The sequence below is a fragment of the Betta splendens genome, chromosome 15 (assembly GCF_900634795.4).
Source record: "Betta splendens chromosome 15, fBetSpl5.4, whole genome shotgun sequence".
NCBI classification, from domain to species: Eukaryota; Metazoa; Chordata; class Actinopteri; order Anabantiformes; family Osphronemidae; genus Betta; species Betta splendens.
In genome coordinates, this window is record NC_040895.2 from 10418915 (window position 1) to 10443756 (window position 24842).

The 24842-nt window shown below is 42.0% G+C and overlaps 5 protein-coding genes across 14 annotated transcripts; 3 read left to right on the top strand and 2 right to left on the bottom strand.

Moving 5' to 3' along the window:
* The first annotated feature begins 685 nt into the window (after nucleotides 1-685).
* elovl5 (ELOVL fatty acid elongase 5) lies at nucleotides 686-7411 on the top strand. The gene is made up of 8 exons (XM_029126900.3): nucleotides 686-946; nucleotides 2739-2803; nucleotides 2965-3152; nucleotides 4250-4327; nucleotides 4693-4864; nucleotides 5336-5460; nucleotides 5575-5709; nucleotides 5871-7411. The coding sequence occupies exons 2-8, from the start codon at nucleotides 2746-2748 to the stop codon at nucleotides 6000-6002; spliced, it is 888 nt and encodes a 295-aa protein (XP_028982733.1). The 5' UTR covers nucleotides 686-946; nucleotides 2739-2745; the 3' UTR covers nucleotides 6003-7411.
* A 799-nt stretch (nucleotides 7412-8210) lies between these two features.
* Nucleotides 8211-12561, bottom strand: fbxo9 (F-box protein 9). Of its 3 annotated transcripts, none has more exons than XM_055502355.1 (13): nucleotides 12519-12561; nucleotides 11248-11319; nucleotides 11041-11172; nucleotides 10888-10945; nucleotides 10560-10659; nucleotides 10250-10380; nucleotides 10053-10167; nucleotides 9840-9958; nucleotides 9520-9610; nucleotides 9344-9439; nucleotides 9143-9236; nucleotides 8738-8895; nucleotides 8211-8648 (listed from the first exon to the last, which is right to left on the bottom strand). In XM_055502355.1, the coding sequence occupies exons 2-13, from the start codon at nucleotides 11290-11292 to the stop codon at nucleotides 8540-8542; spliced, it is 1248 nt and encodes a 415-aa protein (XP_055358330.1). In that variant the 5' UTR covers nucleotides 11293-11319; nucleotides 12519-12561; the 3' UTR covers nucleotides 8211-8539. The 3 variants fall into 3 exon arrangements, with proteins under 3 accessions (XP_055358330.1, XP_028982711.1, XP_028982710.1); XM_029126878.3 differs by having other exon boundaries at nucleotides 8738-8892; nucleotides 12414-12554; XM_029126877.3 differs by having other exon boundaries at nucleotides 12414-12554.
* LOC114870844 (serine/threonine-protein kinase ICK-like) lies at nucleotides 12440-19099 on the top strand. Of its 6 annotated transcripts, none has more exons than XM_029176000.3 (15): nucleotides 12440-12581; nucleotides 13303-13497; nucleotides 14053-14321; nucleotides 14487-14541; nucleotides 15320-15441; nucleotides 15530-15609; nucleotides 15698-15830; nucleotides 15926-16097; nucleotides 16260-16427; nucleotides 16515-16895; nucleotides 17043-17251; nucleotides 17417-17559; nucleotides 17823-17972; nucleotides 18063-18170; nucleotides 18274-19099. In XM_029176000.3, the coding sequence occupies exons 3-15, from the start codon at nucleotides 14221-14223 to the stop codon at nucleotides 18423-18425; spliced, it is 1974 nt and encodes a 657-aa protein (XP_029031833.1). In that variant the 5' UTR covers nucleotides 12440-12581; nucleotides 13303-13497; nucleotides 14053-14220; the 3' UTR covers nucleotides 18426-19099. The 6 variants fall into 6 exon arrangements, with proteins under 6 accessions (XP_029031833.1, XP_055358328.1, XP_029031835.1 ...); XM_055502353.1 differs by having other exon boundaries at nucleotides 17823-17963; XM_029176002.3 differs by having other exon boundaries at nucleotides 17856-17972.
* Nucleotides 19100-19515: 416 nt separating this feature from the next.
* gsta.1 (glutathione S-transferase, alpha tandem duplicate 1) lies at nucleotides 19516-21112 on the top strand. The gene is made up of 6 exons (XM_029126911.3): nucleotides 19516-19713; nucleotides 19806-19857; nucleotides 20117-20249; nucleotides 20345-20480; nucleotides 20564-20689; nucleotides 20795-21112. Exons 1-6 carry the CDS (start codon nucleotides 19627-19629, stop codon nucleotides 20924-20926), a joined length of 666 nt encoding a protein of 221 aa, XP_028982744.1. The 5' UTR covers nucleotides 19516-19626; the 3' UTR covers nucleotides 20927-21112.
* Nucleotides 21113-21698: 586 nt separating this feature from the next.
* Nucleotides 21699-24217, bottom strand: tmem14a (transmembrane protein 14A). Of its 3 annotated transcripts, none has more exons than XM_029126927.1 (5): nucleotides 24095-24217; nucleotides 22414-22496; nucleotides 22194-22295; nucleotides 22016-22103; nucleotides 21699-21886 (listed from the first exon to the last, which is right to left on the bottom strand). In XM_029126927.1, the coding sequence occupies exons 2-5, from the start codon at nucleotides 22487-22489 to the stop codon at nucleotides 21844-21846; spliced, it is 309 nt and encodes a 102-aa protein (XP_028982760.1). In that variant the 5' UTR covers nucleotides 22490-22496; nucleotides 24095-24217; the 3' UTR covers nucleotides 21699-21843. The 3 variants fall into 3 exon arrangements, with proteins under 3 accessions (XP_028982760.1, XP_028982761.1, XP_040929870.1); XM_029126928.3 differs by having other exon boundaries at nucleotides 24128-24203; XM_041073936.2 differs by having other exon boundaries at nucleotides 24137-24167.
* Nucleotides 24218-24842: the final 625 nt, after the last annotated feature.

Sequence of the window (24842 nt, forward strand, 5' to 3'; positions counted from 1 at the left end):
TGGACCAGGATATCACTGAGCTGCCAGACTGTCTGACGTATATTCTGACAGAGTTGAATGGATCAAAACCTAGTGTCCCATAGATCTTGGATTCATGTCAGTGGTCTCAGTTTCTTCATCCTGTCTGCACGTGTCAGGGGGGGAACCAGGACCCACCCAGCGTAGGGTTAACAGTCAGTCCAAGTATGCTGATTTACTGCAGACCACTGACCCAAAACATCCGGGTTGAACAATCTTACAAGGCAACATCTCTAGATTGCTGTTATTTCTGTGAAAAGCACAGAATGAAATGTTTCATGCAAATTAATTTATAAATAGTGTATGTAATAGTATAGTATAATAGAATAAAATAGATATTTATAGGATTATTATATTATATAAAACATTAATAATAATACTTTGTTGAAATGCTTTTAAGACAATACAATTTTACAATTTTAGTACAGGGCCAGAACTTGGAGCATGACGTGTGGTAATGATTTTTTTATCACCTTTAATTAATCATGCTAATCTAATTGAATGTAAACTAAAATGTGAAAGCCGCTCCTATAACTGACCCTCTGCCCCGCTCACGCGTTAACAACTCATTTACAGACATGCGTCTGCGGACGGTACAGGAGGGCAAAGACGGCCCCTGATGTCATCCTCGCGCGTCTACACCGTCTATACCGCGTGCGTGCGCGCGTGCGCGCCGTTGCAACACACCGGGTCACCTCGTGGATATAACCCTCGCGCAGAGCGACGGGCCAGCCTGCGCGTTCCTCCCTCCACTTTCCACTTGGCGACAAGGCTGCGCTTTGTGCTCAGACCGAGGCAGCGCCGACGCCGCCGTCTTCCGTCGCCGCCGCACACGCACGGCAGGGCGCGCAGCCGCATCCCCGCCGCACTCTTCGCCAGCTTCGCTGCTGTGTGTCTCAGGCGATCCGCACGCCCGGGTGGCTGGATGGTAAGGCTTTTCTCTGACATCTTTTTTTTTTTTTTTTTTTTTTGGGGACGAACTCGCAGCCGCCATGCGCGATGGGCTGAGGTGATGCTGGAGCGGTGACCTCGCCGGTTACTGTGAAAACGCGGAGGCGCTCGACGGGATGGGGCTTTTTTTTTTTGTTTCTCCTCCAGTACTTTTCCGAGTTTTGTGCGAATAGACGGGGCGCAGCCGCTCCGAGGCGTCAGTTTCTGCGCCTGGACCACAGTTTTAGCGGCAGAACGCCACGGCGCGTAAAGTGCGGATGGAATCACACGCGTGTGGAAAACGACTATTAGACGTTTTAACGGCGCAAACGAGCGGAGGAGCAGGGGTTAGATTCCGCAGACTGCGCCGTTTAGTATGCGCCCGATGCTCTCTGATAATCACATGGCGGGATGTTTAGCGAAGTGTTACAATCTGCGCAGTTCGGGCACTTTTCCGTTCGAGCCGATTGGTTTTCGTGCCGGTGAAACTTCGCTCGCCGCCGCCGCCGACGGAGCGGGTGCTTTCGCGGCTCGGCTTGTTTTTTAGGAAACTTTTGGAGAGTGATTATATAAGTGTGACCCTCACTGTTCCAGGATCAGACTACTGACTCCGTTCTGCAGAGTGGTCCCAGTAGCTGCTGACCCGCGGCACACACTGTGTATTTATATTTACTGGACGTCCCTTTCTGTCCGCGTTCCCGTTAGTTTGAGCTCAATCATTGCACTGTGTCGTTGTTGGGAAACGGCAGCGTTCATCCAAATATTATTCATCCCTCGTGGTATTAAAACGTTATCCAAACAAGCCTGCCCTCCGTCCGCACCGCTCCCTAATCTGCGTCCTCGCCCACCATGGCTTAACACACGCCGATTTTAAAGGAACACATAACTCTGAGAACGTTCCAAATCCCTGTGGTTCACAGTGATTCATTCATGCGCTCATCGCCGTGTTGCTCAACACGCTCCCTCCTCGCAGTCGTGCGGCCGCTTGTAATTCCCCCTTATCGGACGCAGCCATTAAAACCGGCGGCGTATCTGACCAGAGTTCACACTGGGCATCTGTGTTTTGGGAAGATTCAGACACACACACACGCACACGCGCACACACACGTGTGTTTTGTGTGACTGGTTGTTGTCGCCATCGGTAGACGTTCACTGCAACGGCCCTGTTCGAACACAGCCGGACTTGTAGGAATTCCTTTGCGAACCTGGGACATTGCACAATGTTAAATTGTGGTGTTCTCATTGTGTGTTACTGAAGTCAGTATTCGACATATCCCCAGTTCCTCCAGCGGCATCAGTTTGTACGGCGAGAGCCTCGAGCAGATTGAATTAAGAGGCTTTAGCTGAATTTGATAGATCCTCTCACGTTTCTACCTGTAAAGATCAAGGTTATTCTGGTAGATGGGAAATAATCGGCCGAGCTACTGTTTGCGCTGCATCTGCACATTCACACTTGTGTTATAGTTTGAACAGGTCCACCAGCTTCACATGTAGAGTAAGGGTCATGACATTATGTTACATGCAGGTGTAGGGTGACTGCAACGACCCGCACGGCTTCCTGTAGACAAACCCGCAGGGCAAATACTTCTGAGCTCATATCGTAGAGCAAATATGTGCCTTGTCGGGTTTTAGTGCAGTCTAAGAGATGAGTGTTCTATCATCCGGTCATTGCTCGTCCCCACAGACGAAACCCCACACAATCATTATCCGGCGATGCTGGAGACACGAACTGAACCCAGTGCATCAGTAGAAACGAACGGGCTCTAACTTTACTATGTGTCTGATTCCAGGTGACAAATGGAGGCACTCAATCACAAACTGAACGCGCTCTTTGAGTCATGGATCGGTCCCCGAGGTAGGTGGCGCGTGGCTTTGTTGCAGCAGCAGGGGGTAAATATCGCTGAGAGGCTCTCCTTTAGGCCTGTGCGCTCTGCTGCAGCCTCCTCATCTGATAAGCTTGACCGTATCGATCAGCTGCTAATCTGCCGCTAAGCAATTGTCCCTTTTATGGCTCAGATCATCGGGTGCAGGGACTGCTGCTGCTCGACAACTACCCGCCGACCTTTGCGCTCACCGTCCTCTACCTGGTGATCGTGTGGTTGGGGCCCAAGTACATGAGGCACCGGCAGCCGTACTCCTGCAGGGGCCCCATGCTGCTCTACAACCTGGGCCTCACGCTGCTGTCCTTCTACATGTTCTATGAGGTAATGGCTGCACACAGATAGACAGGATGAGGACGGAGCGGCGCCTCAGACCAAACACGAACAACCGCGGAAGCCGCTCGTCCTGCGAATTAGCCGCCGGTTGGAACCAACCGCTCAACTTGTTGCCGAACTCGTCGGCCCGATTAGACGCAGGCCCGATTCCTGTGGCGCGTCTCACTGTGAAAGCTTTGCCGGAGAAACGAGGCCGAGGGAGGGGGAGAGAGGGAGGGCCACAGCTGGACGCTGACAGCCTCATTGTTTCTGCTATCAAATCGCTGGCGGATCAGCACAGCCGCCTATTGTTTGCTGGAAAACAGATTTTATTTTATTTTTTTTATAAGCAGCTGAATCAGTGGCTGAAATCGATGTAAACAGACACAGATATTCAGATTCTGTGCTGCTTCTATTTACTCGCCGTCGATCAGACGTCCGTATTTGCACGTGTACATCTAAAGCATCGGCCGGCAGAGTTCCCTTTTGTCTGTGTTGCATAAGGTCAACTGTTGTGTGTGTGTGTGTGTGTGGTTGTGGTTCATTAAACCCTGTATCCTCACCGCTTCAGTCCTGGCGTGAACTCGAATCAATACCACCTGATGTGGCTCAAAGTACAGGCCACTATCTTTCTAGGGCACCGTGGTTAATGACATAATGATCCTGCGTGTTTGACTGCATGACTCGCGCCGGAGACGCTCAAAACCCGGACGTCCGCCGCCGTCGAGCTAACGGGAGCCGTCGGCCGCAGCAGCGACGGTGTCGGCCCGTTGTGTAACAGCCTTCATGTTTTTTTCGGCGCCTGGAGCTAATTCATGGTGACGGTGGCTTTTTTGGAAAGCGCTGCAGCAATGAGGGTCGAGGAGGTGACCTGAGCTTCCTGTGCTGTGTGTGTAAAGTGGTCTTAGGACCCGGACGACATCATACGAAGCGAAGCTTTCACCTTTGACTCAATTAAAGTTATATAATCCCAGGCGCTAATGTTGGGTGACCTCGACCCGGCTGGACAGACGCATGTGTGACCTGAAACATCTCATGTCTAGTTTTAGAACATTCCACATTTACCAACCGCCGCTGACTGTTTCTCTCGATGCCGTTTCTCGTAGCTCGGCACGGCTGTCTGGCACGGCGGCTACAACTTCTACTGCCAGAACACTCACAGTGTGGAGGAGACCGATAAAAGGGTGAGCGCTCCCAAAACCTCTGTCTGTGTATTGTTTTATTGCAAAGTGCACGAGTTCCCATTCGGTTATAAACAGGTCAATAAAGGTCTAATCACTCATGGGCGTATTTAGCACCTCACATGTGAGTGTATTCTATAGATGCACTGCTCTGATTTATTCTGGAGTGCACCTGTAAATCCCAGTAGATAAGCTGCAGAGACAGGGAGTCCATTTAATCCGATTCATGTCAACATGATCACTCTCGTCCGTCGACACTGAGCCCTGCAGTGGAGGTGAAAACAGGATTCACAGTGAAATGTGCACACAGCAGTTACATAAAACACCGTGAGCGGTGCTGATCCTCGCCCCGCTGTTCTGCCGCTCAGGTCATCAACGTCCTGTGGTGGTACTACTTCTCCAAGCTCATCGAGTTCATGGACACCTTCTTCTTCATCCTGCGAAAGAACAACCACCAGATCACGTTCCTGCACATCTACCATCACGCCAGCATGTTCAACATCTGGTGGTTCGTTATGAACTGGATCCCCTGCGGCCACTGTGAGTTTTAAGCACAACTTCGGCGACTCGGGTCGTTCCGGGCGCCACTGCGACGGTTTGGCCTTGCTACAGGCTAAATAATTAAAGCGCTCTAGCGTTAAATCCATTTAACACTAATAACAAATCCGCAAATCCTTAAAGAACACTAAGTGATGCTTGTCCAGGATGTAGCTTCTACTGAGACATCTTAAATTCAATTATTCTAAGATGTCAAACTGAAAATAGACATGTTTAATAATATTTAAAATAATTTCTAGTTTATATAGGAATATTTAACAGATACTTACTGGATTATTTCTGCCAGTTTTCTATTGATTTTACATGAAAGTGGCTGCAAACGTTCCGGACCAAGTAATGATTTCCCCCTATGACGACTGCTTGCTGTGGATAATAATATAACTTAATAATAGTTATATTAATAATAATATATAATAATAATAACGCCTGTGCCTCTGTCCTGTGTCCCGTCAGCGTACTTCGGTGCCATGCTGAACAGCTTCGTCCATGTTGTGATGTATTCCTACTACGGCCTCTCGGCGGTCCCGGCCATCCGGCCTTACCTCTGGTGGAAGAAGTACATCACACAGTTGCAGCTGGTGGGTTCATCCTGCCTTTGAATATATCGTACTGTAAAAATTATTCATTAAATATACTTTAACTGTCCTGTACAGATCGTATTTGACCCATTCTTGTTACTGCTTCCTCCACAGATCCAGTTCGTCCTAACTGTGTCCCAGACGTACTGTGCAGTCGTGTGGCCGTGTGGCTTCCCCATAGGCTGGCTCTGGTTCCAAATAAGTTACATGTTCACGTTCATTATCCTCTTCTCAAACTTCTACATTCAGGTCAGTTGTTCTTCCATTATTTAACTGTTATTGTTCTGTTGTGACTTTAGTTTAATTGTTCAAACATCGGTTATACTGTCGCTGTTTTCATATTAAAATGTGTAAATTTGACTTATAATCATTAAGCATGTTCTCTGTGCGCCTCTGTCTCTCTCATGCAGACGTACAAGAAGCAAAGAGGTCTGAGGAAGCAGAAGGAGCACCAGAACGGCTCTCCTCTGTCAACAAATGGACACGCAAATGGGACGCCATCGCTGGAGCACGCTGCTCACAGGAAACTGAGGGTGGATTGACATTTGAGAAAGCTCGTTAGCCAAGGCTGCAAAGGGGGAATGAGTAGAACACTTAGCATTCACTAGAGGTAAACAAGGCCATAGCTGCATGTATCCAGACATCCCGTGTTTTTGCACATAGTGCTCACGTGGTATTAACTATTAAAGTCGTCTAGTTAAAGGACTAATGTAGTGTAAAGTAGGAGTCCAGACACTGCACAATATTCTGCCTCTGCCCTGTTTCTTGCTGTGAGCAAATAAACACACAATCCAACTCCTTCAGTGATGCTTGATATCCACAAAAGGTCCAGAGCGAGAGTGTGTTGGTGGCTTAAGAGTCACCACATTAATTTAAGGACAAAACACACACACACACTGACTTTAGCCTTTGTGTAGCCAGAGCAAGTATTTTGTGCCATGCCTTATCTCAGTCTGTGCTGTTACATAATCCTAATTCTGCCCCGTGTAGTGCTCCAACGGATTGGAACAGCAAAAGTTGCACTGTGTCGTATATTTGCAGAGCGAGTTCTCCAGTTCTGAGGCAATGACAAAGGGCAGGTGTTGTATTTTAGAAGCACAACAGAAACTAAATTCCCCCATCACAGCGTGCTATCTACTGTACCAGTTATACTCAGTTCATAAAATACAGAAACGCAGTTTATAGCCTTAGTTTATTAATATTAAATAAATTAGACTCCGTACTTTAGGATTTAGTGCTAAAAGATGAAGTGTTATATTCAAATTCAAACCAATAGGCCCATTCAGCAGATGCTCTAAACAATTGCTCATGATCCTGTTCAACAAATTTAGGTTGTTAGAAATCGTTGAAATTCTCTGAAAAATGCACAGCTATAATTCCAAAGCAACAAGGTTAACTAATTTCCAGAGAATGATCGTGTGATCCAGCCAAAGGATCCACAACAACTACTACATGTAAATAGACGTTTTGTCAAACTCTAAATAGTTTCTTTCTGACATGAATATGGTGCCTTCTGAACCAGGACTGTGGTTTCTTATTTTTCTGATATATTATTGTTTTCTTTTGGTCTCAGTAGTAAATAATGTCAAATGTCCTGTTTCTGTTCTGATGATGATCATATCATTACAACAGTGTGACAAGCTAAACACAAAGATCACATTGACTTTACAGTTAATTCAAAATCTCAAACACATTTTAACATTGAGTTATTAAAATAATTTATGTTTATAGTTAACACAAAGTGTAAGGTGGGAGAAACCAAGGATCTATACATATAGACACATCTGTGAATATATATTTTGGGTGGGCTCTGTTCACCCCGTACTGAGCTATGGAACCTGGTGGTGGATCAACAGTGTGTGGGGACTTCTCAAATCTCTCTTGTGAACAAATGCTTGTGTTTAATTATTCCTAAAATGTTTTCCCAATAAAACAATGTTTTATTCTACTATATTAGTTTATATGTGGTTCGTTTTGTTGGGGAAAAGGGTTGCATTGACTAAACTCAGTTAGTTTTCACCACTAACTGGGGGGTTAAGGCTTCACTCCCCCTGACAGCGGTTATAATGCGGTGACCAGTGTTGCGATCGCAGCATTACTCCTTTCCACGTAAGCGGTATCAATCTAAAATTGCACTGTAACACAGGGTTCACATTTGCAGGATAGAGGTGCTGTTTGTTAGTGTTTGTGGCGTGTCTGCTGGCCAGTAGCTATAAACACTTATAGAGGCCATGGCCAGAGGAAGACAGGGCGACGTGAGCAGGACTCAGCAGCGGTGGAAAAGGTGAACCGTCCAGTTACACCTGAACTAAAGCTTTAGGATCGTGACCTGGAGAGAACCTTCCCTCACCCCCTACACAATACAACATAGAATATATTAAGACATAAACATGGGGGGCAATAGCTGATAAGCCAAAAAAATCACTGTAGCCTAATCCATTACAACTTTCACTTTTTTTTCCCCTCTGCAAATCCTGCTTGATCCGTGCAAGCGGAAAATATGATACGTAGATTATACCTGTGTCCTCGAAATGACAAATGATCCATTTGTTCCATGAACAATGATTTTCTGTCACAGGCGTCTTTATAATTTTAACACTTCTACTACAGTAAGTGTATATTAGAAATATAGAAATAATCTCTTCTACTCTAATAATAACAATAATGTTCTGGGTGCGTCACAAGTTTTAGTTAGTGTAACAACACATTTGTTTGACACGCTACATTAGCCAACAATTCAAAGTCTTCAGTGTTTTGTGTCACCACTGTTTATTTGAGGGAGAAAGTGCAACTTTGAACAAAAAAGTATCAACATTCATTGTTGGGAACAGGTGGGAAAGCTTGCTAATTATTTTAGCTCTGAGCACATTACTATAATTTCTGAAATCAGAAAATAAGTAGTATTCTATTATGCCAACCTGAAAACATAACATGCTTGCACATAGGAAACATGAGGATTCATATATTAACATCCATCTGCAGCACAAAGAAAGCAGGCTGATGAGTATATATTTGGTTAAGATGGTGAATTAACTTCTGATGGGGTCTTTGTAGGAACATGTGCGGGTCTTCAGGCTGCTTAGAGAGGCTGCTCAGAGAAAGCAGTGTAACTCTTCACACGTGCAAAGAAGAAGGGCGTGTACATCCTGTCCAGGTCAAACGCTGTCACCACGGTTTCCCCAGTTAGCCTGAACACCAGAACACCAGAGAGTTTTTTAACCCGTAGCACAATAACCTGTTTTTTTTTACTATTACAAGTGGTTATTATGACTCTTACTTGTAGGTGATGTGGCAGGAATGGTGGATCCACACCAGCTTACTGACATTAGGGCGCCCCCCAGAGGACAAATGCAGGCCCACATGAAAGCTATGCTCAGCCTCTGGAGCTGGGTTCCGCCTGCAGAACCGATTCCTTTGAAACTCGGTTGCTTTCTGCTATATACATTAAAAAAAAGGTTATCCAAGTGCTCCTGAGGAATCGGAACTTACAATGATCATTAATTTGCACTATAAAAAAACTAGTGAAAAAGTACTACAAAAATTATATTAAAATAAAGTAAAGTAAAATATTACGGCTTTGTTATGCAATAACAAAAGGTTAAGCTCCATCCTAAAAGCTATATGTGCACTGGCCACTTACTCCTAATAACATTGGCGACAAACACTACAATTATAACCTCACCTCTTCCTTTTTCTTGCAGACAACAGCAAAGACTTTGGTTTGATTGTCCGTTTCTTGTGACAGACGAAAATGGCCGAGCAAAACTGATTCCATCCTGCAAAACAAAACAAAGTTCAACCACCATGAAGCAACAATAGAAGGCAATCAGAGTGTAAAATTATGTTTGTAGCATCCATCCTAGCTGAGTCTGAGAACGCTGACCTGGTGTTCCTAGTACGCAAACGTGGAACAACAGACAGAGGGTCTTCGGGGGTGGTCAGCATGATGACCTGACCATCAGGGAAGAACCGGAGGTACCTGTAACAACATCAACACAGCTGTGACAATTCAATAGGAAAGTCAAATTATAATTGAAATGACTGTTGTCAAGCATCTACCTGTAGTACTCGACATGATGCCAAGCCCTGTAAAAGCCATCCAGGGATTCCTCTCCTTGTCGAATGTAGGACGTCTTGCTGATATAGACTCCTGTGAAAAACAAAACAGATGAATGCTTCTAAAACAGAAAATCCTAAAAGAACTATTTTTAAACAACATTTTCTCAAAACAATAATGCCATATCAAAATTGTAGGCTAGCAGGAACACAATGGCCATGAAGAATTTAAGATTACCGTTACTCTAAATTACATAAATGTCACACGCAAGTCATGTATTAGTTATTATACATTTTGTTTTTATTAAGCTGCAAGAATTTACCATCAAAACGAACACGTGGCCTTTGCAGAAACATCTCTCTCCAGGATTTGAAGGGTACAAGTTTGGTGCAGTTTCGTCCCCACACTCTTAAACAGGCTAAACGCCATATCTCAGGATCCCTGAAGAGAAATTAGGTGAGGAAAGATAATTAAATTGCTCTTTATGAGATTCTTAGGTGTCTTGACCAACATATGATATGACAGCAGGGCAGACCTTGCACAAATGTAAAACCCGCGGCAAACCAGAGACAGCTGCTCCAGGGCTCGCATGTCTAGATCACTTGACACAACCCAACGAAATATATACATCAGGATTTCCCGCGGCAAGGCTGCAGGGAAAGAAATCGGTTATAACGGACAAGTTCATAACAGCTGCAAACAAGAGTTAAGCATTTATGGAAATTATTTTACCTGAAATGTGCATCTGAGTCATTTCCAACGCAGGAGAGCAGATCTTAGGAAAGGGGCTTTCCACAGTAAGCTGCTGTTCAAAGTAGGCAAGTAGATCTTCAATATCCCCATCAATATCACTGTTCTCCATACTGCAAAGACAAGTCAACGCTGTCAGTGTAGGATGCTCTCTGCTGCATTTACTGAAGAACTTGGATACATTGTGAAGCTGCATACATTTTAGACACATTTACAAAAAATTAGTTAAAAGCACGTTTCTACTACATTGACACAATGTAGGTTCAGAATAGATTTGATTCCAAGAACTTACTAGTTTCGTCCAACTCGCTCCGTGTCGGGAGGACGGCTATAGTTGATTTTAAACTCAATGTCAGGGACAAGCTGCATAGCCATGCGGTAGAACTTAATAGCTGCAAGTAAAGAGGCACACTGAGATAAAAATGCTCAAATAATACACAAATGTATGAGTGGATAATAAATATACTCAATATCCAGCTACAACTATTATGGTACATCTAAAAGGTTAAACTGTTTACGTTTTGTTTCTCTTAAATGTTTACGTTTCCTAGAATGAGTTATAACATTGCTGCTCAAGAATCAAAACAGTTTATCCTTTAATACATATGTTATATACAAACCCTCATAGACAGCTCCATTTTGCTCTTCCTGAACAGCTCTCAAGAACAACTCGGTGGCCTGAGGAAGGGGAAGATGACTGGCATCAGTCTACAGCCCTGTATGTGTCTGTGACAGAACTGTACAACACTAGAAGAATTTACCCCACAACTTACTTTCTCCTCCCGAACAATGTCTTGTGTCCTTCTCAGACCTTTAGCTTGCAGCAGTTGGTGACTTGTGCCACTTGCCCCAGAGCTTGGTTTGAGTTCAGACATCCATTGAGCTCTGAACGCACTGAGCTCCAGCTGCAATCAATCAATACACTTATGTTACATTACTACTTTCAGAATTATGAATGTGCTTTCATTTAGATCACTCACCTCAAGATTTGGATCATCCGAGCTGTCATCTTCATCCTCGACCATACCTCCAATATCTGCATTATCTTCAGCCTGTACATAGAGCATGTGAAGACACTTATAAGAAAAGCTGCTGTTGCCGTGTACTGGGTTTTTAAGCCCAAAGAATAAAACTATCACATGGAGACGCCTATAAATACAGAAAAAAGCCAAATGTTTACATTGGTTAGCAAACATCTGTTTACTATGTTGTTTACATACTGGCGCGATTCTGTTACTTTAGCATGTGATTTATACTCTTACTAAATTTCTCTTTTTGCTACTTTGAACTCATCCATACAAAGGATTAGCTAATGTTTAACCAAGGACATTGAATAAACAAGTAAAAGATTGGCCATCCTGTATTATGTAGTCTAGTTTTAGTAATGCTGGCAGAGACAGGAACAATACATCCAACAAGAAAGTAACATTATTCAGGCCCTCCACAAGTGTCATTTACTTGTTTCTCAAACTTCTGAAATATTTGTACATTTACAAAACGCATTATTTACTATGAATAATTGGAAAGTCTTGTAAACAATGACATAAGAAATGTGTAAAATAGTCTTTAGTAGCAGAAATCTGCAGTAAACAAATGTGAAACACTTGAAAACGTTATCATATAATTTATAATACAAAGACAACCGGTAAGTTATATTACTTTTTATTATAGTACAAATCCCACAAACACTACCAGCACATATACATATACATATATATATATATATATATATATATATATATATATATATATATATAGTCTGCTTTGAGGTACATAAAGTGTTGCATGAGTATTACAGGACATAATCTTAATATTCCTCTGCGCTCCGAGTTTAATATAAAAATAGAAAGCAGTAAATCAATATCAAACTCGCTGTTGTGGCTGTAAGGTTGAAACTAAATATGGCTAACATTCTGTGCTAACCTTAGTTTCCGTTGCATGTTTGTTTAAATGTCATAAAAGACCAATGAAAACGCAGAATCGCAAATTTAAAGAACATATCACTAGCTTCTTGACGCTAACATGCTAGTGTTGGTAACTAGTTCACAGGTGGAGGGAGCCAGGTGACGTTAGCCACGTTAGCTCGCTGCAGCTAGCGCGCTAAGTCGACTCTGTCAAAATAGAGGGTGAAAGCGCGGTGACCCACCATCACTGCTTAGTCAGTAGTATTTCATGTAATGTCCAAAGGCGGTCAGCGCGAGCGTTTACAGTTCACGGTCGGAAAAGCGGACAACGCAGCGGACATATTTACGAGCTCGCAGGAACGCAGCCATTTCGCTGAGCAGCCCGGAGCTTCAGTGACACAGGAAGTGAGGTGAGACTAGAGGGAGGACGGGGGGAAAGCTTCGACAGGCTCCGCTCCGGTGACTGGCTTCTTTATAGGGGTGTGTGAGTGCATCGCTGGCAAAAACACTGGTCACGTGTTAGACCTACTGGGAATCACGAATGATGGAATCTGACTCATCTAATAATAGACAAACAAACCTAGATTGTGAAAAAAGATAGTAATAAACATGAATATGTTAAAGGTAATAGTTAAATGCATGAACTCAGTAATTAAACATTTTTCTTTAACACAGCGAAACAGGAACACCACAGCAATAATATGTATGAATATTTGGCCTATCAGCAATACTTAATTGTTTATTTAATTAGTAAATTCCATGATTCATAACCTTTTTATAACTCACTTCTAAAACGCATTACGTCTCAGCACTTTTTCCACCTTTAATGTCAGTTTATTTACGAAACGTTTTTTTACATCTTCAACTTGACCAAAGAATATAAATGCGATGCAAGATGTTACACGACGTTCACTTCCCCCTTCGCTTTAAGTCTCTGAGTGGTAGTTTTTTTTATTTTTATATATGTGGTATTGGTATATCCATCTAAAGGGCAAAGACCGAAATACACAGAGAATGTGCTACGGTATATTAGACATAACAGGTACCACAGGTATGCACACGTTTGTGGGATTACTTTTAGCAAGGATTGTTCTTTGCCACAACCAAGATATCCGTGATTTGTTTTCACAGCAACGCGAGATTACGGTGATTTCCGTGACTACGGGGCCTATCGGATATTCGATTTAACGCCGTGCTCCGCTGGAGTCACTGGATGCGGTTATCTCCTCTTAAATGCCGCCAGCGACCCGTTCATCCCGCTAAGCCCTTGTTAATGCTTGTCACGGATGTTCAGCTATGCGTTGTTGTCGACCTGACGCGAGGAGGGTGAGTGTTATATGATGCTAACCGTGTTTATTTGAAGTATCACACAGTTCTGCTTAACCAGTCCAGTTCTTTGTACAGTATGTGTTTAGTCAGCAGCTGGGCCAGCAGCAGCACTGCTACACAATTAGCGTTAATTGCACCACGCTTGTTAACATTAACTGCACAAAGCTGGCTTTAAAATGTTAGCTAGAAACTGCTAGGTACAGTTTTATTGCTTTTATATTCTGCATAGCTGGAACTAACTTGCGTCCCTTGTAATAGATGTCTATGGCTAACGTTTAAACATCGTTGATTTCTGTTAGCTTTGTTGGGGCTTAATTAACAGCTACAATAACGTAGCATCCCATGATTTAGGCAGGTTGGGAAGACTATAGCTATTACTCATTTACACTATACAAAATCATGTAAATAAAAAGCACAATTTAAGGTTGCTTCCTCTTAACCTGTAACTGCAACCTTTTCTCACACATTTTCAAAGATTTAATTTATTGTTGTTGTTGTTGTTATCGGCATGTGCATTGCAATTAATTCATCTCTATTCCTTTTTCTTTTCAGTTGGAAGGAGGCAAGTCCATAACACCATGAGTCCCCCAGCTCTGCCCGTGGTCTCGTGCTGTTGTCACAGGAAAATCTGGTTACATTCAGCAACAAGAGGCGAACACATCTCTATTTCTCACCCCGTTATTATCTGCCTCCCAGTGGCGTTCTAGATGGACAAGCATAATGAATAGATACACCACCATCAGACAGCTCGGGGATGGCACATACGGCTCAGTCATCCTCGGCCGCAGTTTGGAGTCAGGAGAACTTGTTGCCATCAAGAAGTGAGTGGTTGTTTAGTTTCTTTCACTATATTCTGATGTTAATATGAAGTTTTGAATAGCTCTTAACCATACATCATACTTCATACATACATTTTAGTACAGTATCAGGCTGGCATCAAAGGTGGATGAGAAACAGACTTTAATGATATAAGTGGTATTTTTCAGAATGAAAAGAAAATTTTACTCCTGGGAAGAATGCATGAACCTTCGTGAAGTCAAGGTAGGTTTATCTTCTACACCTATAACAGTTGGACATTTTTAAAATAACTCAGAAGGATTATAACACAAACTGATTTTCCTTTTTTTGAGTTTAAGGTGTAATGTAAATACTTGGATACTGCATATTTACTATTGAAGTAAAATTGATTTGTAAAGTGGATTTTTATGAGCTTAGTTCCACACTTTAGTTTTTGTTACAGACCTCTCTGTTGTTTCCTTTCCCACCATTTCAGTATGTTACTGTCTGAATCTCCTCGCAGCTCAGAGTCACACACCAGCTGTAAGAGTAGCAGGTGATTGTTGTGTGCTGTTGGTTTTGAGCTCTGGTTTCTGTCCCTGACCTTTTCCTAGAGCTTTGTCTTAAATCAGCCACAGTTATTTACTCGCTGGTTCCTATTGTAGAGTGTTGCTAATTAGACTGTAATGATAGCAAGCATGTAATACCATGACATAAGAATCCCACCACAGCTTTGACCCCTTACTGAACTATAGCATGATTACACCTAGATCATCCCAGTGCATGGGAAAGGTATATTTGTCCATCCTGCTTTTTATTACTCTATATTTTTTTGATAATCCTATATCCCAAATTTGCAGCATTTTTCCCTGAACTACATTGTGTTCTTCAACAAGAAGGTTTTCTTATTGTAATAGGATGTGCTTCTGAGCGTGCTGCAGTGACCTGTGTGTTTTGCCCAGCATGGTTAGAGTTACTGTTTAGTTCCATGGTATTATATAAATTCCACATTTTCATACTTAATCTGTTTGATTCTTTTCAGTCTTTAAAAAAACTCAACCATGCTAATGTGATCAAACTTAAGGAGGTCATTCGTGAAAATGATCACTTGTACTTCATATTTGAGTATATGAAGGAAAATTTATATCAGCTAATGAAAGACAGGTGAGTACAGTTGGTATTTGTTTCTAAATTTACTTGGTAAGTGCTTTCAGATTTCATCAGTTTTCTTTTGTTTTCCTTCTTGTTGCAGGACGCGGCTGTTTCCTGAATCTGCTGTAAGAAATATTATGTTTCAGATACTACAGGGACTTGCATTCATTCATAAGCATGGTGGGTATCTCCAGGCTGCTAAAATGTGTCAGAAATGAAATTTTGTGCAATGTCAGTAAAGATGGTCAAACCACATATGTTTGTTTAGGATTTTTTCACAGGGACATGAAACCTGAGAACCTTCTGTGCATGGGCCCAGAGCTGGTAAAGATAGCTGACTTCGGTCTTGCCCGTGAGATCAGATCCCGGCCACCGTACACAGACTATGTCTCAACTAGATGGTTAGTAATCAAAATGCAGCAATTCTTATATATTAACACATGTTCCTCTAGTTTAGTGCAATCAAATTCCCAGCGCTGACTCTTTTTGTTACCAGGTACAGAGCTCCTGAAGTGCTCCTCAGATCCACATCGTACAGTTCTCCCATAGACCAGTGGGCAGTTGGCTGCATCATGGCAGAGCTTTATACGCTTAGGCCTCTTTTCCCAGGTTCCAGTGAAGTAGACACTATATTCAAGATTTGCCAAGTGTTGGGCACACCAAAGAAGGTAAGGTCACGTGATGATTCAGGATAGAGAATAGTCATCTGTAGAGAGAGGGGTGGATATTGCTCTATTGGGACTAATGCTTTTAAGAGTTCATGAAAAAGAAATCTTGTTAAACCGCATATTTTAATATATACGGTTCATCAAATGTACTTCTCCCTGTAGAACGATTGGCCGGAAGGATACCAGCTGGCAAGTGCTATGAATTTTCGTTGGCCTCAATGTGTTCCCACTAACCTGAAGACACTGATCCCAAATGCCAGTCCTGAAGCCATCCACCTGATGACAGACCTGCTCCAGTGGGATCCCAAAAAGAGACCCGCATCTGCACAAGTAATGTCTGATGTGCACTTGAATAGCTTCCACACCGGTGGTAAAGATCAAAAGCTAATTTTGTTTGGCTAAACCTTGAACTTGCAGGCCCTCAGGTACTCTTATTTCCACGTGGGCCAGGCTCTGGGCACTCCTCAGCAGATTCTTGAGCTGGGCAGACCTCAGCCAAGTCTTGTTCCACTACAGGCTCCGCTTCAGTCCCAACAGACGCTGCAACAGCAGCCCCTGCTGCTTAAGCCCGTGCCCCCGCCCCAACCACCACCTCCCAACCAACACTGCTCCCCCTCCAGGCCTCTCCAGCAAATCCAGCCTTCGCCTGTCTCTGCAGCTCCCCAGGGAGCGGTGTACCAGCGACACACAGAGCTGATGCGAGAGCAGCAGCCGAAGCACATCCTCAAGCAGGAGCGAACTGAAGGAACTCCACAGAGCCATCTTCCTTACATTGTTGACAAGAGTCTCCAGAGCAAGGTAAACTGGCATTTGTTTTATATGTCAGTGCTATTAGATTCAATAGTCGTGGTTACAGTACCGATCTTCACGTCATATTTGTAATACCTCAAATGTGTAATTTTGGAGAGCATTCTTAACATGTGCAGTTGGTGTTTCTTCTATTAGCAAACAAGACAGGAATCAGAAAATGCAAACCTGCTGAGCTGTCAGTTGAAACCGAAAGTAGGGCGGCGGCGTTGGGGCCACGGCACAGGACACCTTAAGGGTGAAGACTGGGATGACTACGAAGAAACGGATCTGACATCCACAACAATTCTCGGAAAAAGTAACTTCTCCACAGGGAAGTCAAGACAGGGGGAGGACACAGTGTGCAGGTGAGGTTATGATCCATCTTCAGGGCAGATTCAGTATCACCTACATAGTAACAACATGGAAACAAGACACTATAATAATATCCTGTACAAATACCACACAGGATATGCAGCCTGTGTTTATGACCTTAACGTTGCTATAGTCTCACCGAACGCTCTGTCTTTCAGATATGGAAATGTTCTGGATTTCAGTAGATCCAGTGGAAAAGGTGATACACCTTTAAACCTGAACAAGGCCGCAGCCTACCAAGAGCCATCGAGGACTGCCTCAGCAAAGCAGCATTACTTAAGGCAGTCAAGATACTTACCTGGTAATATACTGGATTATGCTGCCTGTTGTTAAGTAGGATTTCACTACTGGGATTCAGGGCATCAATGAATAAAACATTATACACATAATCAGTGTTCTAATGTAGACAGTTTGTCATTCTCACTAAACGTCAGATGTTTCTCTTTATGATTTAAGGCAAATATTACATATTTCAGTGCTGTTACCCAAAATAAGATAAGACTTCAAAAACCCCACGATGGGGAAATACACACACAACATTGTTTTTTCATCAATGTTTTGGAGGGGAATGCGCCTCCCCATCTCTGTCTCCTTCAGGCATTAGCACAAAGAAGAATGTGGCCATAAATGCCAGTAAAGATTTCAATGGAAGCCATTTTTGGGGAAACAGTACCATTCCATTTGGAGGGACTCTACCGAGCAGAGGTGCTCATGGTAATCTCCATCACTTAAATGTCAAGTCTTTTGAGTTCATTTTTAGCTGGGTTCCAATTAATGGATGGGCATTTGTTTTTTTAACGCCAGGTACAAATACTATTCCTGGTGGATACATGCCGTCATTTTACAACAAAGGCACAGGCTCTCCTGGTCATAGAGGGCATCAGGGACCTTTAGGGGAATCAACAGCATCAAGTTGGTTTTCTCAAATATTCTGTCTGTATTTTAACAAATAGGTAATTGTTCTTTCCTCATGCATCTGTGCTTTTCTGACTATTGGACCGTTTATTTGTTTTAGATTATGCAACGTGGCGGTCAGGTCGGAGCCAAATCAACACCTCCACCAACCTGCCATCAGCCAACAAGAGCACTCCCAGTCTGCTGCCACGTCCACCGGTGCAGACAATCCACGGGCGAACTGACTGGTCTGCCAAATATGGACACCGTTAGTGGCCTCCCTGGAGCTCTGATCTGTGTCGTAGGAGAGAGATCTGTGCTCCTACCAGCTCTTTCACCTCCAAAGAGTAGGCCTAGTTTTTTTTATTCTAAACCTGTATATACATCTTACACAGCAATAATTATTTTTCATTATGTGTAACATGGATGTTGTAAGTTGAAAAAAAATTATTTGTACGGCTAAATGCAAGTGGCCAAAGTCTGAGCACAGATCTGCTCCTCAGTGTTTTATTTTGAACATGACTACTCTCCTACAGAGGCTACACCCCTACCCTCAGTTTTGTATTGGATTTATATAATTAAATAATTTATTGAATGTTGTTCACCAGAGTGTTTACATAATATGCATATTTGATCTCTATAGAAACGTCACTGTTACTGGCTCTTGGTCCACTAATTACTTTGCCTTTTTTATTTTCCAGTTGTTCATATTTTACGATAGTATCCTTTATTAATCTGGAAACTATTGTGTGTGTGCATCAAATGTTATCAGTGAAATTCAAGGCAGTGCTTTATTTCAGTGAAGTTATTACAGTGCAGGACGTTGCCAAATAATGCACCACATTATATGAAATTATCTTTATTAGGGCAGTATAATGATCCAAGTTAACATATTGTATCCCTTTTGCCAAATTGTTGTTGAGTATTATTAAATCTTTGAATGGTTACTGATGTGTGTCATGTGTCATTTTTCACCAAACCTTTTAAATGTTTGCCTTTTAAAGGTAATCTTTTTTCAAAAGGTTTAGCTCATATACCTAAAGGCAGTTTTCTTACTTTGACGCTAAGACGGTTGATCACGTGTTTAGAGCGACTGGCAGGGAAAAAAAGTGCAATAAAGGACCGATATTAAAATGCGGTCTCCAACTACAGTAGTGTTCGTTACAAAGTCCACGCATAGCTTGTGTAAATACTAAACTACACTTGCACGTTTGACGTAATAGCCGAAGTTTGTTCGCCTGGACGAAGTTGCTCGATCATTTACCCACAATACTTAGCGACAACACATTATTAAACTATATCTCTGGAGGCCAAAACCAACCAATCACAGCCTTCGGCTGATTTCTCCACCTTTACTATAAAGTTATATAACTGGAGCTCTGCTGGTGCCTGTCATTTGTCATTTCTCCCAGACTTTGCCCGAGCGCAGTTGCTGAACCAGCTGACTTCGTTGCATATTCTAAATTTAAGAGCCATGGCTGGAAAAGTTGTGCTGCACTATTTCAATGGAAGAGGGAAAATGGAGTCAATCCGCTGGCTCCTCACCGTCGCAGAGGTTGAGGTAAGAGAAGGCTGCAGTGATGCGAGTCTGGAGCTCGGCTGCTTTTAAACAACAAACCCGTTCCTCTAATTACACTTTTCTTATGAATCCAGTTTGATGAGGTGTATCTGACACGACGTGAGCAGTATGACAAACTCATCAATGGTAAATTGTTTGATTAAGCATATTTCCATTCTTTGCAACCTTACCCTAGATATGACGTCATCTTAGATGAGCGATCAATGTGGGGTTGGAGTGTTCAAACAACCTGTGCACACAGTTTAAACATCTGCCCACTGCTGATTACTCCGACTAGGTGTTTGTGTAATCAGAAGCTGGGAGTGCCGAGATTTAAACAGGTGGTTGTCAAGAACCTGGATTTTACCACTGCTTTACCCTACACTGTTCTGTTTTTCTTCTACAGATGGAGCACTCATGTTCCAGCAGGTTCCCATGGTGGAGATGGACGGCATGAAACTTATTCAGACAAAGGCGATTTTAAAATATATAGCGGAGAAGTACAACCTGTATGGAAAAGACATCAAAGACCGTCTCATGTATGACTTCTTATCTTGTGTACAGTATAATGATAGCTGCTCCGTTGTGTAATTCCAGTAGATGAATGTATCACAGTGATTTGTGTTTTCCTCAGGATTGACATGTACTCAGAGGGGCTCATCGATTTCCAGGAAATGTTTCTCATTTTGCCCTTCATCGAAGATGTTAAACCAAAATTGGACAACATTCAAAGTAGAGCTAAAGAGCGCTACCTCCCTGTGTTTGAGAAGGTACCCACATGTCCAGTATAATGAGAGATTGTAGTCTAATAAGGTCAATAACTAGACCCCATATTACTTGATAAACCTCTCAGGTGCTGAGCGGGTCCATTTACCTGGTGGGAGGTAAACTAAGCATGGCAGATGTGCTGCTTGTTGAAACCTCCCTAATGCTGGAAGAGAAGTTTCCAGCGATCCTTTCTGCCTTTCCGAACATCAAGGTACAAAGGTTTAAAAGTGACAAACTGTAAAGCAGGATCTACACTTCAAAGTAACAACCATGTAATAAAAGTGGTGTTTAAGACAATGCCCGTGTTTCCCTCCAGGCTTTCCAGGGCAGGATGATTCAGATTCCCGCCATCAACAGGTTCCTGAAGCCAGGCAGCAAGAGAAAGATGCAGCCGGATGCAATCTATGCGAAGACTGTGAGGGAGGTGCTCAGTCATATGTCCATTTAATGATTTACTAAACAAACATTGCACTATAATATTGTAGGTTTGACAGTTTTGCTGCTTTTTTTTTTAGATGAATAATTTAGTATCAATCAGAAAATATAGAATTAGCAGTAAAAATTCATGTAACCCTTAAACATTATGCAGCTTTTTAAATGGAACTTTCCAAATAAACAGTTGAGTATTCTTCAACCTCCCGAGTCAAGTCAGTGTATTAATTTACACAAACAGCATGAAAAAGCCTTATTTAAAAAGGCATTTTAAAAAAGTTTATTCAGATTTACTGTTATCACAAAAATAACAAAGACATTTCCTCTAATTTTCCCTTAAAGAGCTCTTGTAAACAGTCAAGTATTAAAAATTGTTTTTTCTTTTAAAGTTATTTCTTTTTAAGTGATTAGAACGTTTCTAATTTTTAAACAAAAATATATCACCACCTTGCACAACTACAAACAAAAAGGGGGGAATGGATGTGAAATATATAATAAAATGTATAGAATAGATTTAATTTTTTTCAAATAGTGATGTTTTATATTGGGCTGACTGTCTAATAAAAGGAAATTATTTCATTTTTCTCTATAAACTAGGTATTGATTCACGGCCGTTAAGTATCATTGATATATAGTGTTAATTGTGTTGTAGTAGTTTGGGCTGTGGATCCAAGGAAGAACAGCTAGTGCTAACTGGATTCCTATTAACTAGTATAGTTAAACTCAGTCCTATCACATACACACAAAAATGTGAGGTCAGGTGTTTAGAAAGGTTTGAATTACACAAGTTCATCAAAGAGATTTACTGCATTAGGTTTACACTCACTGGTAACATCTGCGAGGCTTGTTTTCATGCTAACACGCTTTTTAAAAAGGCTTGGTCACGGAGAGTCAGACAAAAAGCTCTCTGTTTGGTCAGTCTTGTCCCTGCAGTCACATGACGAACAGGAGCAGCAGCCGAAACACCATCAACAAACTGTACGAAGGAGAAAGGAGGTGGAACAATGATACATGAACAAGTGTGTGATACAGTATAAAGTAATGTAAGTTAATGATCCTCCATTTTCTTCAATAAACTTGCTCATGGAGAGTGTGTGACACCGACCTCAGCCCTGTCACAATGCCAGCTGGCAGCAGCTTTCCAGATTTCTTGTATCTCATTCCCATCACGACTGAGAGGACTGCTGAGGACACTGAGAGGCAGAAAGCACCATGACACACTGCCTGAACATTTGAACCTGGTCCCTGCTGTACATTAGCATACTGAGCTGAGCCATACTCACACAGTGAGAACTTGATGTTCCTTGGGTCAATAGACATGTTGTAGGCACCATAAGCAGCTAATCCTCCAAAAACTAAGCCAGCCACCAGGGACATCACACTGCCTGAATTAAAAATGCACAACTATGATTATTTAACACACTAATCATGAGGTTTAACTGTATTTCTTAATAATAAAATATACATGTACATCATACTGTATTATCAAGTTGGTCTTTCAACCTTTTTTCTTGTATCCCATAAATCCTCCGAAGGCAATGGCTGCAGCATAGCCGAACCCAATCCAGTCTATGGCCATTGTAAAGCTGTAAAGAGAAACAAAGGACAAGGTGTCAGGTTGATTTATTATTTATAAAGCATTCTTTTAAAGCATATGCGATATTTCGTCATAAATGTTGGAGATTAGTGGTCTTGCAGATCCTGACGTTAACCAGTTTGGTAACTATAGACAAGAAAAAACTGCTAAGGTCACAGACAACAGTGCTTTTACTTAAACAGTTCAACACCAAAAAGAAAATCAGAAAACCTTGTGCCAGTTGGAAATTGTTTCCTAGAGCAGAGACATTTTGATTTAAGTAAAAAACGAGTAACATTTTGAATCAGCCTTATTCAAGCAATTTTTTGAAATTTTCCATGCAGCACATGGATAAATTAAGTTTGAGGATGCATTTAAATTAACATGTGAAACTGCAGAACTGAAATATTATATGAAATAACCTTGGGTGGCAGACTGTACAGTAACGAGGTCTGTAGTGCCTCAGTGTCTGAGACCTGGTTATTGCAAACATCTACTGAAACGCACACATAGACCATGACCTCACTTTCACTTGAGTTGTTATTGGAGGAGAAAGGCATGACAAGCTTTGAAAATATTTCTCATTTCCTTCCTTTCCTTTTTATTCATATTTGTCATTCTGTAATTTTTAAGTTTTTCAACACTTGCTTACAAAAACGTATAATAACATGAAGCCAAAAAGCAAAACCAAAGGGCTTATTTACTGATTTTCTGCTAACTTGCTAAGGCCCAGTTTGGGGAGCAGGGAAGTGATTTTCCCCTCGGTCTTCTCTGCACTAAATCAACTGTTGGCTTCGAGCTGAAGAGCTCGCGCACGATCACAAAATCCACCAGCCTGCGAGTTGAGCAACACGTCTACCATCATACAAAGGGCAACCAGATAACACCACCTGAACATGAACAGGATGAATGTTGAGGTTCTGGTTTAGTAAAAGCAGAGTTGTGTGATACCATTGGTTTACATACAATATTGCCCTAAGCTAGAACCCAGAACCACCTGAGCTCCACTAACATGAGGCCTGCTATCAAGCCGCTCACAACCACCCCCGGCTTCTATCTACCTCCTCCTTATGTCCATGTGCTACAACACCACCCGCCTCTGCACAGTTCTGATCAAATGACATGAGAATAAATAAGAATTCTGCAGAGCAGAATCCCTGAAACAAAGGAAAGCATCAGTCACAAACTGGTAGTAATGACGGTTTCTGCAGGCAGCTCAACTGGTTTCACAGGACATTTCAACTATTTTGGTTTGACTTGAAAAGGTTCCATATTACACGTTTAGGGTGTAACGTTTAGATCAATATTGTTTTTCAAAAAACATCAAAAACGTAGTTCCAGACTAGTACCAGGGTATATAATAATTCAATTTCAACATGTTAAACTTTTCAGACAAACCAAACTTGTATTTTATACCATGCGGCCACCAGCAGGTAGCGGACGCACCGATAGATGGCGCTGTGAGCTTTACGGTAATTAAACGTGAACCAACAGAGAAGGCATTTAAACGTGCACGCGCGTATTTACGCTAGTAATTTGCGTCAATGCGAAGTCGTTACACTTAAGGCGTTATTATACAAGCCTGGTTGTGTTTATTTTAACACATACCTTGAGCCAAAACAACAGCGTAGCAGTACTTACAAACGTTACCTCCAACCTTCTCTACTTCCTTGTAACTGCCCCCAAACCGTAATACGCATGCGCTGGTTCGCCTGCGATATGTTCGTTGATCTGTATAAAGTGGGAAAGTTACAATTTGCAATCAACGTTTCTATAACGATTATGGCAAAACATTTAATTATTACAAACGCTTCATGCACATAAGTAGCGATAACAGCATTTATGTTATATAATGTGAGTAATTAGAATATTGCTCTTTTCTAACCTTGACAAATAAAACCTGGTATCTTTTGATGGACTTTGCGATGGTGCTGTAGGTCAGGACAACTTAGTAAATATTTAAAATGACTCACTTGAAGTTCAAAAAGTCTATTGGTTTAAGTTACTAATTTATTTAAATGCCGATCGTCCAAATGCAGAGAAGTGATTATGATTCAAATCATAAATGAGAAGGTTTTGGCAATTAATCTAATCATGAAGCCAAAGCTACACAAAAAGGTTTCAACACATTGTTGTGCAGTAGCCAAACCAGAACCAAGTCCAGTCTAGAATTTATGGCTGGGCTTGAAAAGGACTCTCTTCAAACAGAGTCCAAGAACTTCTCTAGCAGAGAAAGGCAAAAGCTGACTGTGACTAATCTACACACTCAATGTGGTGCCTGTTGCTGTTGAATCTACTAATGGTGATTATTTATATAACACATTACTTTTGTTTCATGACTTAGATTAATCTTGAT